The following is a 16,976-nucleotide window of genomic DNA, read 5'->3' as shown; positions in this document are numbered from 1 at the left end:
GTCAGTGCCTGAGATAATCATATAGGCTTCCACGTGCATGCACACATGAGCACTGTCAGTGCCTGAGATAGTCATATAGGCTTCGACGTGCATGCACACATGAGCACTGTCAGTGCCTGAGATAGTCATATAGGCTTCCACGTCATGCACACATGAGCACTGTCAGTGCCTGAGATAGTCATATAGGCTTCCACATGTATGCACACATGAGCAGTTAGTTCTAGTCTACATGCTTAATGTTTTGACACAAAAAATTAATCCTGTGATTTCTTACTGTTGATTTTATTGGACATAAATTATAGGAAGCATGGAAGAAAGTTTTCCTGGTAAATTGTATAGCTTTTTTTTTTTTTTTTTTTGCATTTCTAGAGTACTTTTTCATAGACAATGTTCAACTTCTTCATTTGTAAGAAGTGCATTTCTATGTTTTAAAATTTTTGTGTTGTTTTATTCTTATAGCCTTATGATTGATCTTATTGAAGTTGAGAAGGAGCGCCTTTTAGATGAAGTAAGTTTTCTCTGACTTTGGTCCACTTAATGAACACTGTAAGTACTTCCTGTATACCAGAGTCACTGTGACCTACTGCTTTCGCCTACCTACCCATTGTGAGAAGTTTGGCTACTACTCTAGGAACAATATTTGCTTCACAGATGTTTGAAATGTAAAGGTATAGCTTAGTAATAGTGTGCTTGTATAAACATGCAAAGCTTTGAGCAGAAAGTGAGGGTGAGCAGAAAATGTAAACCTGACTTTTATTGTGGACAGACTGTGGTGCCTTGGAGGAATTAGGGCCAAGATGTGTAAACAGTTTACAGTTGGAAATTTTTGCTGTAGTTGAAGTGACTAGCAGAGATGCACAGAGTTGTCAGAATGTAAAAGATCCCTGTAAATGGACTAATAATTTGCAACAAAAAGATACTACTTCAAGCAGGGAGAGTGACCCATAATGCCATAAAATAAGACAATTACATAAAGGAAAATTGCACAATAGCTTCCGACAAATAAAAGATGGGTGAGACTTGGGCAAGGTCGACCTCATCAGCTGAGCCAGTGTGGAGCCCCCTCCACGTTCACAGCAGCACCCATTCCCCCAGAGTGCTTCTGTCCATTTCTCAGTGTTTCTTGTACATCTGTGAGGTGCCAGTCACCGAACACAACAGTGAACAAGAGAGACAGAATCCTGCAATGTTTTTAGACTTGGTTTGATCAGAACGTTTTACTCAACACTTTTGCTCAACACTTTGTCTACAGTGGTTCACTCTGGACGAGGTTGCCAAAGGAAAGCTACATTTGAAGTTGGAGTGGCTCACACTGATGCCTGATGCCACAGACCTTGACAAGGTACTGTGCAAGTGTCTTCTCTTCATGACCACCTACTCCTGATTATCAGGACTATTCTCTTTAATTGTTTTGGTACTTACTTAAATTGTATTATTGTGCCATAAGTCACTACAGTATAAACAGGAATAAAACTATAGAAAATACAGTTATTTTTGTTATAATCATTATTCCTGTTATGAGACTGTTAAATTTTGTGCTTGTGATAGCACAGAGATTTGAAGGACTATATGTCATCTTAGTGCTTCATTTTAATTGGTTTATATGAATAATAATCTTGTCATTTGGCAGACATTAATTCTTGTTCTACTGTGCATATTAGATTGTTACTTTATCTTCTTGAGCACAGTAAGTGAAGATAATGTGTACTCTTGTAGACATACGCTCACAGAGACTTTCCTCTCACCTTGTAGGTGTTGGCAGACATCAGAGCTGACAAGGATCAAGCCAATGATGGCCTTTCATCTGCACTATTGATCTTGTATTTGGATTCTGCCAGGAACCTTCCGGTAGGTAATACAGATCTAACTCCTGTGAACGCGTTCCTCACTTGGTAACTACTACTTTGTCCAGCTACAATATATTACCTAATCTTGTATAGCAGCGACAGAGACAGGTACATAAGAGGTAGCATTTGCTTTGCACGCGTGCATTTATATCTAATTATTACTGCCTAGTTGTCTCAAGGTAAAAATCCTCCTCTTAAAATGAGGAATAAATGAAACAGCTCTGATCACAAATCCTAAGTATGTCTTAGATATAGTACAGTGGAGAGTGTGCTGCTGAGCTGTGACTATCCTCAGGGTTACAGTGGAACATTGTTAATGCCACCAGGTAGGTGTGCTGACTTTTAGCTACCTGGGATACTTCCAACTGAACAAAGGCACAAACGGAGTCAAATAATAATGTTTAGCTTAAAAGAATGTTTATTTGTTTATATCAGATTGTTTTGGTTTTAGGAGGGAAAAACTGTAAAAAGTAATTTGAACATGTTAGGGATAGTGAATTTTTCACTGTTCTGCTATAAACCCCACTAACTAAAGTAATGTCCTCATTATAAATTACATTATCTTGTAACGTTTTAGGTGCTAATGTGCTTGCATATGAGGGCATTCTGTATGTCACTGTGTCAACACCAGTTTTGTTGAAAGAAAGAACACTGTCATCAGTTACAGGCGGTATACCCGCCAAGGTTATCCATTGCATAATTCTTCTTCACAGTAAATGCTCAGTCATGTGAGTGCATTTGTGAGCAGACCCCAAACAAAAGCACACAAGCACTTTGTTTATCTTGTCTAACAGTCTTTCCAGGACATTTATCCTGAGAGCTTATGTAACTGCATCATTTAACACCTTGTAGTTTTTCAAAATTTTATGTTTATTTGTACTTTGTGAACAAAAAAAGGAAATTAATATTCTTTTTGTATTACTATATGTTATTTCAGCTTAATAACTGAAATATGATTAAGCATTTTGTAATAGGAATATATAGTTATCATTTTGCTAATACCATACCCTTTCTTTCAATGAAGTTTTCTTGTCTAACTTTTAGCTATTTAAATTCTTACATTTTTTTTCTTAAATAGTTTAATCAGTCTTTCCACTAAAGCCTGTGACTGTACCTATTTTTATTTGTTTGGGAATATCATTTTATTATTATTTAGCCTTTCTGTAGAATTCCTCAGAGTAGAACTTCCTGCTTTTGACCACAATAATGTTTGATATGAAATATTTCAATGTTTTATAATGCCTGAGGGAAGTTTATTTGTCAGGCTGATAAGATGGCTCAGTGGGTAAAAGGCACTTGTTTCCAAACCTGGCCACCTGTGTTCAAGTCTCAAAATACCCATGAAGGGAGAAGAGAACCGACTCTTGGGTTGTTCTCTGATCTCCACATGAATGCCATGGAATTCCCCCTACCCCAACTAAATTCATGTTTAAAAACATGTTTTAAAAGAATGAATTTAAGCACAGTTTAGGATATAGAAAATAGTGATGGTTACAGTTGAAAAAAGAGACTGGGCTTTTCTGTAAAGCCATGTGTTTTGTCACTTCAATTTGAAATGCAGATAATGTCACATGAGCTTAAGAGAGGAATGTGCTCCCCTTCTATTCCAAGGGTCCTTCGCTCACAGTGTGCTGTGGCTCATCAGAGGCAAAGGAGCCATAAAGCCATACCTGCTGTTTGTCGGTTTTAATGGGGAGGCTTTGTTGGCCAGTCCCTGTCTGTCCTGGGATCCATTGACTCTCTCTGCACCCTGTTTATTTGTGCTTCTGGTGTGTGCCCACTGACCACAATCCACCATTCTTTGCTTTCTCTTCCTGTCTCCATTTTCCTAAGAGTATCTACGAGGGAAACTTTGGGTGTGGCTACTTAAAAGAGAGGCGAGCGTCGGGACTAGTGTTTTGTGAGAATACTACCTCAGTCTATAGAACACTATTTGTGAGTCCTCCAGCTCCTTCTTCTGTGTTCATTGAAGACTGCCCGAGTGTGGCCTGGAGCTTCTGTCTGCTGCTCACCGGAATGTTGTGCATGCTATTTTCATTTTCTTGCATGACTTCAGTTACCATGTCTTCATTTGATGCTGGTTTTGTCAAATGTGACTCTTCTGTGATGTTGGGAGTACATCTGACATGAGATGAACTAACATGAACTAACTCTACTGCTGCTGGTCCATAAAGTATTATAATTAGTTCTCTGAGGGGAAAACAAAGCCTTAAGGTTAAAATGATTTTGTGGTTCATCTAAGGAAGAAATATGAATTTTGTTCTAACTTTCCCAAAACTTTCCTGAATCTACTTTTCCTCCTCAAGAAGGATAGCAGCATTAGAATTTAGGCAGCCTTCTAGTCCACACCACCTTGTCCTCTCCGTCACCGGTTATTGCCACATGAAGCCACGAATCTGCACATCATGTGAGAGCCTGCTTTTGCCACATGACCCAGCTAGAGCCTCTGGAGAAGAAAGCTATAGGGGGTCCATGATTTATTTTTTTCTAGGAACTTAAGAGTTCCCTGAGTTTGATGGCATTACATCTGATCCCATTGCCTGTCTGCTGCTTCCACTCCTGTGCTGTTCAGGGCTTTCTGGTGGCTACTGAGTTCATTTCCTCTGGGGTCATAGAAAACTGCACCAGACCCTCTATTATACTAAGTAGTATTTAGAATCACCCTTTAGATTTGTACTATAAATAGTGAGATTTGTTAAGACCTCTTAAGAAAGGGAATATGGGTATTTAGCACTGTTTTATGGATAAGGAAAAACATTACCCTGAAGAATAGGCAAGTCACACTACTAGTAAGCAGCACCTTGATGTCTCTAACTCTGTACCCCTAATCTGCTTAAGGCCATTTTAAAAGGCAAAAGAAAGCGGGTGTACAGTGGTGTCCTCCTGTAACGCACTTTGCAGGTTAAGGCAGGAACATTTCCTCTTTCAGTATTGTGGCCCTGTCCCAAAACCAAAAAGGGGGGGGAGCTGTTAAAATGATAATTCCAGAAGCCATTACTTCTTAGAAAATTGTTTGGTTTATGCTTCTGTTTTCGTAGGGAAAATGTCATCAAACACTCTTAAAAGTGACAAGGCCAATCTGTATAATTCTGTCAGTGTGTCTCCAGTGACTTCTCTAGGTCTCTTTTCTTAATCTCTAACTCCATCTATTTATTTATTTATTTATTGGTACTAAGAACATATTTTTGAGTCATATTCTTGAGTTGCTTTGTAATTCTGACATCAGTTGTCAGACTTTCAGAATTCATTCTCTTCAAAGTCATGTTGAACTTTATGATGAAGATACACACACCATATACAATGTTTTGTGGCGTAAATGTCATCAAACACTTTTTATTCACTGGTTTCCAGTGTAAAGACAACACAAAGCACATAAGTGTCTAAAATTAGCGATCTGGGATCTTCCCACTATAGAATGTTCACTGCTCATATTCTCTTAATTCTGTAACTGAAGATTATCTGAGATGAATGGTTATTTCCATGATGCCTACCTTACTTACATGTAAGAACATGACTATGCCATAGCTACTACTGAACAGACCCTTAAGGACAAATATACTTTTTACAGGTAATTTTAGGTTTTACTTATTTGAGATAGGGTCTCATATATTCCAGTCTGTCCTGAAATACTTTAGCTGAGAATAACCACTGAACTTCTGATAATCCGTCATCTACATGCAAGTGCTGGGATCATAGGTATGGGCCACAGTTCCAATTTTTTGAGGTGCTGAACCCAGGGCTTCCTACATGCTAGGCAAGCAGTCTCAAGTGACCTCTATTCTTAGTTTGTGATTCTTGATTGAGAGTTGGGGGAAGGACACGTGCTGCTGTTTGCAGTGACCAAGAGACCCAGCAGTGCATGGTATATGGTGCCTGACTTCTGAACTGGACACCTGGACATCTGCCAGTATTTCAGTTACTGTTTTAGTAGCTAGTCTGACACCCCCAGCCCTTGTGGTACAGTTTTCTGTGACCTCACACAGCTGTTGCATTCCTATTCACACTACCACTGTTGTCTTTGTTTCTCAATAATTGATGCATGTTAGAATACATTTGGTTCAGCTGTTTCTATCCAGTATGAATTTCAAGAGAGGCCCCTGTTGTATCTGGAGAGCACCAGTCATACTCCCTCTGAACCAAAACCCTTTGTTGGAACTTGTTAGGGAATATCTGACCAGGCTTCATCCAGACATAGAAGCAGGATGTTCTAAGTCTTTGGAGAGCCCTATAGCCCTGCTTGAATAGTCTAGATTTAGACCCACTTAGTATGACAGGAGCCCAGGTAGGTGCTCTACTTTTCATTTCCCTTATACCATAGAAAACTGGGAAGCTATTTTTCCATTTTCTTTCATATAACTTCAGTTTAATAAAACATTAAGGAAAAAATAAAAATTAAGAATCAAATTTAATGTCATATTAAGTCAATTACAATTAAAATGGCAAAGATCTTTAACCTCAAATGTGAATCCTGAAAGCTTCTAAAACAAACGGTCAGTTTGAGAATGAGCAACTAGCTGAAAAGTTTCAGTCAGGAAGACATATACATACCCTATTACAGTAGAATGTATTTAAATCCAGGAGAAACTTTTGATGACTTTGTTGGCCCGTGCTTCAACACCTTGGGAGTTCACAAAAGAGATAGAGTCCACCTCGGGTGGAGATGGGTCCCAGATGGCATAGCAATGGCATAAGCCACTGTGGCGGGACCAGCCCCAGCAGTGTGGCAAGCACCGCTGCTACTGCACTTCCTAGTAAACCCCAGTTGTCTCTGACGTCAGGGTCTCAGCAAAGGACAGTAAGCAGAGCCTTTCCTCAAATCACACTTGATTTCTGCTAACACTAAAAGAGGTGAAGAAATGAAGGGTTACCAAGGATGAGGAAGTGTGTCCTGGTATTTTAGAGTATCAGTCACTTACAGTAAAATCTTGAGCGTAAATCTGGCAGTTTATATGATTTTGGGTCTAGTTTAAGTATTTGGGCCATGAATTTTTGTGTCATTAACCTTACATAAACTCCTCATTGCATGTTTTATTAACCCTTGGTGTATTCATTTTCTTCTGACTTGAAAGAATAACCCATTAGACTTTAACCCCGGTGTCTTGAAGAAGTCTGCAGTTCAGAGAGCTTTGAAGGTAAACGAAGTGTTCCCTTGAGGCTCCAGTGCTAATCCAGACATATTGAAAGAGATGATACTTTGGCTTTCCTAAATGTGTGGGCAGTTAATAATTGATTGTTCAAATTAAGAGATCCTACTTTGTTATCCCCGAATTTGTACTTAGAAGAAATGACATCAACAACAGTTAAATTTTAAAATTTCAATATATGAAAATTTAGATTCATTCTATCATAAAGCCATTGAAATAGTGTTTTGTTTGAATTTGAACTTGTGGGTAGCAACCTAAAAGTTCTATTTAAAATCTTAACCAAATTTTCACATTGTGATTTAAAGATGTTGATGATGCATACTTAAGGAATTGCCTCTTCCAATATGTTGAGTAGGACCTCACTGAATCAACCTCATGGCTTTGGTGCTGTGGGCTTGGGTGATAGATCTTTCCAGAAGGTTCAATTTTTATCAAATGAGGTATATTGAAAACTAAGCTCCACTTCATTTCCAAGACAATACAATAGCTTGTGTTCTCTGGCTAAATTGTTAATGTTTGTTTCTTAATTAAGCTTAATTACACTGAGAACCAGGGGCATTTTAAGTATAATTGTCTTAATATTCCAAAGAAATAGGAATATTTTAATCAGTTTCATCTAGCAAAGTAAGTTAAATTTCTAAAACAAAGGAGATTCCGGGCGGTGGTGGCACACGCCTGTAATCCCAGCACTCTGGGAGGCAGAGGCAGGCGGATTTCTGAGTTCGAGGCCATCCTGGTCTGCAGAGTGAGTTCCAGGACAGCCAGGGCTATACAGAGAAACCCTGTCTCGAAAAACCCAAATCTAAAAAACCAAAAAAACAAACAAACAAAAAAAAAACCAAAAAAACAAAACAAAACAAAACAAAAAAAAAAAAAACTGAAGGAGACAGTCAGTGAGTTGTCTAATACCATATTTGTAAACCTTACTATGGCCTGAACTAAGGAGATAATGGTGTAGTTTTAGTAGGGCATCATACTCTGAGAGTGCTGGTTAACACATGGCTCAAACAACTATAACTCCCAGCATAGTTGGGACCTGTGGCAACTTAGGAAGGGACCTGTAGCAACTCTCTGCTCACCATTTGGTTGCTGTCTTACTGGACAGCAGAGCATAGAGGTCAGGAAAGAAGGCGCTGAAGTCATGCTGTTCAGCATTGTGATTCAAAGACAATTAATACGTCCTACTTACAGGGTAGAGGTAATATCTTCTCCATTGGGTTAGTAAGCAAATTAAAATATTACATATAAAATATGTAATAGGTAGATAATTAGGTGTGCTGTAATTATCTGGTTTAATACATTGGTTCATTTAAGCCTAAAAAGTTCTAAAAATGGTATTGTGCCTCTTTTATAGATGTGGAACTAAGGCTCAGATTAAAATGTAGTCTCAGTAATCAAAACCTAAGAAGATGAGATTTAATCTCAACAGAGTAAGACCATGTTTTAAGAGATCATTTCTATATAATACATTAAGTTTCACATGTGGCCTAAAAGACTATTTTTTTAATCCTATTTTGTACTTTTGACATGTGCTACTGTAATGTAAACGTTCTGTCATGGTAGAACTTAATTTAAAAACCTTATTTGTGTAATCTAAAACATCATCTGTGTTAAGGAACACCCTTATGCTAAAACATTATTAAGGTTATAAAAGTACCAGCTAAACTTTTATTTATTTTATATTTACTACAACTTTAGATTAGAATAGATTTTGGTGTAGTATTCACACACACACACACCCCACACACAAAGTATGCACAATTAATTGATTAAGGCAATGACAACTGCAAATTGTTCAGGGGCTGGTTTTTAATGTTATCAGTTATAAACGTCATTCTATTTTTAAAAATATTAGGAGGCTCACCATAAAATTATAGATTCATTAAATCTTTAATACTGAGTGGCCTCATTTTCACAAATACAGTCTTAATATTACTTAGAAACAAATTCATGTATCAGAGACCCAAGGAAGATGTGGCTTAAATCAGTGTGATCTTATGCCTAGAACTGTGCACAGTCTCCTTAGTAGCTTCAATCTCATACTTAGTACAGGCCTGCATGCCCTCCTTGAAAATCAGTTGTCAGCTAGCCAGGAGGAGAGGTGAGGTGGCATCCCTATTCCCAGAGGACTTGTGCTCAGCTTAGAGTTAGGAATGTTCATATTAAAGAAAGAGGAAATGAATTTAGGAAAAATCAGTTGGCTTTGATATTTTTAACAGTATTTATTTCATTTTGCAGAATTCATTCACATCAAAAAGATGAACCAGAAAATAGATTATCACAGTAGGTTTGGGTTAGTCATATCTTTTGAATAAGCAAATGATTTTTACATCTATTTCTGTCATTGCTGCAGTGTTGAGGATTGACTCTAAAATTACTTAACTAAAATACTTTTTTGTGACCCTCTAATTTACATTAACACTTAACTGCATCTTTTTGTGGGGCTAAGTTACAAATAAACCTCATGTCACATATCTGCTGTGTTTTTCTATATTTTCTTCTATCAGCTCTCTGCTAAAGTAAGCTTCTTGTCATTTTTTGTTTACAAATTTTTAAATCATATTTATAGTTGCTTAATTTCATGTAATCCTAAACCATTAATGGTTCTTTTAATAACCGTTATTTCTTTTAATAATAACGGTTATTAAAAGAAATAAACCATTTATTCTTCTGGTGATGTTTACTTATCAGCTGGTAAGCAATATCTAACATCTGATAACTGTTTACTTGAACAGGATGGTGGTAGATTCAAGGTGTAAAGGTGTGAATCTGAAACTGCAATATTTTATACTGCAGCTGGAAAAGTATTCTGAGTTAACATTCTTTTACATTTGTCTTCTTATTATTTATTTATTCATTTATTTATTTATTTATGTTCATTGCACTTACATTTTTGTTATCCTAATAAGTCAGTTTTTAGAGCTGTAGTTAATATTAAAGTTTCAAATTTTAAAAGATTGAATTGCCCTAAAGTAACTTACTTTAAAAGTTTGACATTTCAAACTCCGTGCAGCCGAGGTACATAGGAACTTGTACCTATAGTCACAGCCACTTTGGAGGCTTATGTGGGAGAATGACTCATGCCACAGAGTTCCACACTAGCCAAGCAGTATTGTCAGGCCCTGTCTCTCTAAAACATCAAAAAGCATATTAATGGAAGTTTTCTCAGTTTGCTTCATGATGGACATAATAATGGTGGCTCAGGGTTTGTTTAGCAGTCTTCTACTTCCATTGTTCTTTGATGTTCTCCATGTCTGAAGTATCAGAGGTAAATAGAAGTGACTATTGTTCATAAAAATGAACTATAATCTTGTTTTTATTAGGACCCATTTCAAAGTGTGTTTATTTATTTTATCTGGTTTTGTGTTTTTTGTTTTTTTGTTTTGGATAGTCAGGGAAGAAAATAAACAGCAACCCAAATCCTCTTGTCCAGATGTCAGTCGGTCACAAGGCTCAGGAGAGTAAGGTAAGAGCTTGATGGCTTTCTGAGCTGCTCTCCATAGAGCCCCGCCTGTCAGTGTCCCCATCAGATGCTGCCCAGGTGTGTGATGTGGAGGCTTTGCTTCCAAATGCAAGTCATTCATAAACACGAGCTGCTTGTAACATAGAACATACCATAGAGATAGACTTTTGTTTGATTTCATGAGAAAGATGTGGAATCACTCCCAAACCTTTACGTACTTATTTAGTTTAAAGGTAACATATTGTACTTTAAATTCAGCAAACACAGGTTCAAAAATTCAAAAGAAGGTATTGTTGTATGTTCCTCTTTTCTGATCAAGGGGAGGGGATTAGAAATTACTCACAGTTGTAGGGCACTGTTAAATTTGCATGACAGTCCTTTACAAAGCAGGGCTATGTGGAGTACAGTGTCAGGCACCCTGCGAGAACTGAAGACCATAGAGCAGCAGAGGTCTTGGTCTCTGGGACTCCTCGTCAGTCCCTTTCACAGGCCTCACACAGCCTATGCTTCATCTTCTGAACACTGCTGTTTTTGCTAAGACAGCAGTCCATCATTCAGTAGATATCTGTTTTTAGATTTAATCACCGTATGCCTATATACACATTGAATAAGCATTGAGTCAATAATCCTTCTCCATAGAAAATACTAGAGAATTGATATTGAACTATTTCTTACAGATTCGATACAAAACTAGTGAACCTGTATGGGAAGAAAACTTCACTTTCTTCATTCATAACCCCAAGCGCCAGGACCTTGAAGTTGAGGTATTTATTTTTTGCATTTTGTACTTATATTTTGAAATATGATTGATACAAATTATAAATTATGCACATTTACAGTCCTAACTGAGTACATAGTACACTGGGACCCATTACTACTGTCAAGATAAAGAAATTCTCTTACTCTCTCTGTGACTCACAGCTCTCCCAAACCCATTGCCTTAATTAGGGTTTTTATTCCTATGATGAAACACCCTGTCCAAAAACCAAGTTGGGGAGGAAGGATGTATTTGGCTTACACTTCCAAATTGTTGGAATTACACTTTCATTATTGAAGGAAGTCAGGACAGGGCAGAATCCTGGAGGTAGGAGCTGATGTAGAGGTAGGCCTTGGATGGGTGCTGATTACTGACTTGCTTCTCATAGCTTGCTCAGCCTACTTTCTTATAGAACCCAGAACCACCAGCCCAGGAATGGAACTACCCATAATAGGCTGGGCCCTCCCCCATCAGTCACTAATTAAGAAAAGCCAGATCTTATGAAAATATTTCTTCAATTAAGGTTCCCTCCTTTTAGATGACTCTAGTTTGTATGTCAAGTTGACACAAGATTAGCCAGGATGCCCATCTTATCTTTAGATCTATGTCAAGTTAATTTTCATTTGTAGTATCAGGAAAGGGTCATGATTTTTTATTTCTTAATATTTAGCTACATAATTTTTCAGCACATTGTTGAAAAAAGTCATTCTTTACTATATATCGAGGTTAGTGACTCTATGGAAATTCAGGACCAGTAGGCAGTTTGCTTCTGGAATGATTTCTGCTCAGGGTTCTGTACTTCCACAGTCTAGCGCCGTTGTCTCTGTCGCTGGTATGGAATGAGTACATCACAAAACCAACTTGTGTACACACTGAAACTTATTTTCTATATTGTTTTGACTAATTCTAAGTCTACATTCCATATGAATTTTAGTATCAATTGTGGATTTATGCAGAGAACCTATAATTTTGATAAGAACTCCTGATATTATAGAACCGGTAGGTTGAACTGACATCTCCACAGCAGGAAGCATTCCAGTGGGGAATGGCATGGATAATATGTAATTGATACATAGGAACATTACATTGTTGAGGTTTTTTTTTTTTTTAACTTAGTTGGCTTTCATTTTTCTCAGTGGTATTTTATAGCTTTCTATGTTCAGAGTAGGTCTTACATATTTGTCAGACTTATCCCTAAACGTTTAATACTTCTTCATGATGTTGTGAATGATTTTACTTTATTTTCATACTTGAAGTGAAGACAGAACCTTGTTTATTCCAGGCAAGAGCTCTACCATTGTTTCCCAGCCATTAAATGGTTCCTAGTCTTGTATTTTTTTACTAATACAAGACTGTGTGTGTGTGTGTGTGTGTGTGTGTGTGTGTGTGTGTGTACACAGAGATTGTAGTAGATTCCTCAGTAATCTCAGCATTTAGAAAGCCAAGGCAGGAGGGTCATAAATCAAGACTACTCTGAATTATCTAGTAGCAACAAAGCCAATAAGAGACTAGGGAAATAGAGCAGGCAATAAACTGCTTGTTGTGAAAGCATAGGATCTAAATTTGACCCCCATAACCTATGTGAAAAGCCAGGCATGGTGGCACAACGGTATAATTCGAGCTCTAGAGAGATGGAGACTGGTGTATCCTAGGGGCTCACGGGACAGCTGGCCTTGTCTACTCAGCAAGTTCAAAGCCAAATGAGAGACAGTATTTCACTGTGTGTGTGTGTGTGTGTGTGTGTGTGTGTGTGTGTATTGATACTTATATATTGATACAATCTCATACAACCCACTAAAAATGGCTTACTTTTTTGTTGTTTTTTGTTTGTTTTTGCTTGTGGGAAGGGGCAGTGGATTTTTTCACATGATCTTGAATTTACAATTCTACAGCTTGGGCTGAGATTATAGGAGTGTGCTGCCTTGCCAGGTCTGCTTACTCAGATATTTTGTAGCTATCTTAGAATTGAACCTGTGGGACATCATGTTATCTTCTATTAATGATCCTTTTCATAAGATTTGCATGCTTTTTTTCTTACTTTTTCTTGGCCAGTCTCCCTGTTCAGCCTTCTTTACAGAAGTAGCACATGAGTCTGGTTTCCCTAGAGAGACCTCTTTCTCCTAGTTTGCTTTGTCTTCATGAGTAGATCCTGACTTTCACTAAAGGCTTTGCACATATGTTGAGATGACCATATGTTTTTCAACTGTAAATATGGTGAAATACATTGTTGATTTTTAAATGTTAAATACTGCAAACTTTCATTTGGTTTTCTACATTTAATACTTAGATACCTTGAACACAATATTTTATTGGGGTTATCTTAGAGTTTCATTGCTGTGAAGAGACACCATGACCATAGCAACTCTTAGAAAGGAAACCATTTAATTGGAGCTGGCTTACCATTCAGAAGTTTAGTCCACTATTATCATGGTGAAATGAATGTTGGTGCACAGGTAGACAAGGTGTTGGAGAAGGAGCTGAGAGGTCTATATCTGATCAGCAGGGGCAGAAAGAGAATGAATCACATTCCTTCCTCCAACAAGGCTATAGCAGTGTCACTCACTGTGGATGTATGGGGGGCACTTTCATTCAGACCACCACAGGGTATAAACCCCACTGAGTCATGATCATTTTCACATATATCCTGCTTATTAGAATTTGGGGTTTTGGGGTCTGGAAATTTGGCTGGAGTCCCTTGTAGAAAACCTGGATTCTGTTCCTAGCATTCACTTGGCAGCTCTAAACTGCCTGTAATTTGAGTTCCAGGCAATCAGATGCCTTCTTCTGGCCTCTGAGGACTCCTGCACACACATAATACACATAAACTCAGTCAAGTACACACACACACACACACACACACACACACACGATTTAATTAATAAATAGGAAAAAAAGAAAAACATTCTTGCTTCTTTTTAAAAAAAAAAAAAGTTTCGCCAGGCAATGGTGGCACAGGCCTGTAATCCCAGCACTCTGGGAGGCAGAGGAAGGCGAATTTCTGAGTTGGAGGCCAGCCTGGTCTACAAAGTGAGTTCCAGGACAGCCAAGGCCATACAGAGAAACCCTGTCTCGAAAAAAAATATATCCAAAAAAAAAAATAATTTCACTTTTTTTGTGATTTTTTTTTTAAAAGATTTATTTATTTTATGTATATCAGTACACTGTGGCTGTCTTCATACACACCAGAAGAGGGCATCAGATCCCATTACAGATGGTTGTACGCCACCATGTGGTTGTTGGGAATTGAACTTAGGAATGAACTCTCGGGAAGAGTAGTCAGTGCTCTTAACCGCTGAGCCATCTCTCTAGCCCAACGTTCTTGCTTTTTGATCATGAAGGTTGCTGATTATAATTTTGCTTCCTATTAATTTTTTTTCTGTTTTGATGTCAAGATAATGGTAGCCTTTTGAATGAGTTAGAGAGAACTTGTTCCAGAGTTTTCTGAAAGAGTCTGTACAGAGTTGTCTGGGCTTTGCCTTTCTCTCTTGGATTTTTCATTTTGAGGAGGTGGTTATATACAGTCTCAATTCTTGCTGTATCTGGTCAGCTCTTTCTCCTTTATGAACTGTGGTGCTTATTCCTTTTGGGTATGTTCATTTTGCCCAGAGTTTGTTCTTTTTTTGATCAAACTATTTTGAACAACCATGTGATGGGTATAGTTCTTATAACAGAAGCAGTGCTGAAGATTAGTATTCATGAGAAAGAAATACCATGTATTTAAAGGGGATGCTGTAAATTTTCAAAGCAAGTATGTAGACTTTGAAGAAGGATGACTTTAAGACACTTAAAAATGTATTTTCTTCACAAGTAGTGTCTTTAGTAGAAACCTTGCACATTACTGTCAGTGTGTACCACAGGATTTCAGAGTGTAAAGATTATTTCCTTCTGACCTTTAGTTTTGTATAGACTGTTACTTTTTAATTTTTTTAAAGATTTATTTCATGTGTATGAGTGTTTTGCTTGCCCCTGGTGCCCTGGGAATCAGAAGAGGTTCTTGGGTTCCTAGAGACTGGAGTTAGGGATGGTTGTGAACCACCATACATGTTCTAGGAATCAAATGTAGGACCTCTGCAAGACGAGTGCTATTAACTGCTGAACCATCTCTCCTGCCTCTAGACTGTCAATTCTTACCTAAAATTTCTCACAGTAGATTTATGAACAAGATGTCCTTTGTTGTGCTCTCATGATTTTGTGTTGAGGAAAGGGCAGGTACCTCCGACAGAAATATTGCTGTATTTTCCTAAGAGGTTCCCTAACAGTTTTGGACACACTACTTAAATAATATACATAAAATGTATTGTGTTTTGTTTTGTGCTGGTGTGTCGTTGATGTTGATCTGTGGACCATTCTTCATTTAATAATTCCTTTTTGTTTTCCTTGGTGTTCAAAGTGTTTTCTGTACGGCATCTTTCAGGTTAAAGATGAGCAGCATCAGTGTTCTCTCGGAAGCCTGAGGATCCCACTCAGTCAACTGCTTACAAGTGACAACATGACTATAAACCAGCGGTTCCAGCTCAGCAACTCGGGGCCAAACAGCACCTTGAAAATGAAGATTGCTCTACGGGTACTTCATAGTTCTTAGAGGGCTCGGTAGTGTGAGGGAAGAACACAGTTATGCTTTAGTTCCACCTGTGCAGAGGTGGTTTTGTACAGGCATACATCAGGTGATGTGCTAACCGGTAGTTGAAGCGGAGCAGAAACTGTAGCAGAGTTGTAGGACGATAGTCTAGACTCTGTTCTAAACAAACGCTTTATTGCTAGATTCATTGACTGCCCAGAGGGCCCACAAAATAAGTATGTGCCAGTAGAGTTTGCTCCTCAAAGCTGGATCTTCAAAGGTTGTTCAGAAGGCAGTTTGATAAGCACTTGTAAGAGGTAGAAGTGACAAGAACAAAAATGTCATTTGTTCAGAGTAGAAATACCTGAGTACTTAGTCATAGGAAATTCTTAAACATACAGGAAATGCCATTAATTAAAAGTATTCACCAGCAATCTCAATTAAGCCAGACCCCTGAAGTCTCTCAGACACTGAGCCACCAACCAGGCAGCATACATGAGCTGTTCTGAGACCCCTAACACATACACAGCAGAGGACTGCCTGGTTTGGCCTCAGTAAGAGAAGATGTACCTAACCCTCCAAGAGATTTGAGGTCCCAGGGAGTGGGGAGGCCTGGTGAGATAGAATGGGGCGGGGAGGGAGGGGATGGGACATCCTATCAGAGACAGGAGGAATTGGATGAGGAACTATTGGAGGGTGGACCAGGATGGGGGAGGTAGTAATGCCTAGACTGTAAAAAAAAAGTAATTTAAGTAGGAGGAAGAAGAGGAGGAGAAGGTTAACACTAAAAAAAGAGAAAAAAGTATTCAAATTGGGCCAGGAGATTGCTCGTCAAATAAAGCCCAAGCCTGAGAACCTGAATTTAATCACTGAACCCCCACCTTTCCCCTATTCAGTTCTCTTGTAAAAACAAAGAACTGAATCCACAGGATTGTTTTCTAACCATGGCACACATACCCCTATAAAACAAAAAGATGCCAGGCGGTGGTGGCGCACGCCTGTAATCCCAGCACTCTGGGAGGCAGAGGCAGGCGGATTTCTGAGTTCGAGGCCAGCCTGGTCTACAGAGTGAGTTCCAGGACAGCCAGGGCTACACAGAGAAACCCTGTCTCGAAAAAAACCAAATCCAAAAAACAACAACAACAACAACAACAAAAAAGATTATATATAAATCACAATAAAGAGCCAACTTTTTATTTTAATACTG

General features: G+C 38.3%; 1 protein-coding gene across 2 annotated transcripts in view; it reads left to right on the top strand.

Annotated features, from left to right (window-relative positions):
• Esyt2 (extended synaptotagmin 2) overlaps window positions 1–16,976 on the top strand; it is a 103,047-nt gene that overhangs the window by 77,434 nt on the left and 8,637 nt on the right. The window contains exons 11-17 of one of the 2 annotated variants that reach the window (XM_052184846.1): window positions 460–508; window positions 1,253–1,342; window positions 1,753–1,848; window positions 6,917–6,979; window positions 10,383–10,457; window positions 11,132–11,218; window positions 15,626–15,775. In XM_052184846.1, the coding sequence (XP_052040806.1) occupies window positions 460–508; window positions 1,253–1,342; window positions 1,753–1,848; window positions 6,917–6,979; window positions 10,383–10,457; window positions 11,132–11,218; window positions 15,626–15,775 (610 nt within the window). The remainder of the gene's footprint in view (window positions 1–459; window positions 509–1,252; window positions 1,343–1,752; window positions 1,849–6,916; window positions 6,980–10,382; window positions 10,458–11,131; window positions 11,219–15,625; window positions 15,776–16,976) is intronic. The other variant, XM_052184847.1, reaches the window with a different exon arrangement.

The sequence above is a fragment of the Apodemus sylvaticus genome, chromosome 6 (assembly GCF_947179515.1).
Source record: "Apodemus sylvaticus chromosome 6, mApoSyl1.1, whole genome shotgun sequence".
NCBI lineage: Eukaryota > Metazoa > Chordata > Mammalia > Rodentia > Muridae > Apodemus > Apodemus sylvaticus.
Note: the sequence above shows the minus strand (reverse complement) of the source record. Positions and strands in the feature narration are given on the sequence as shown.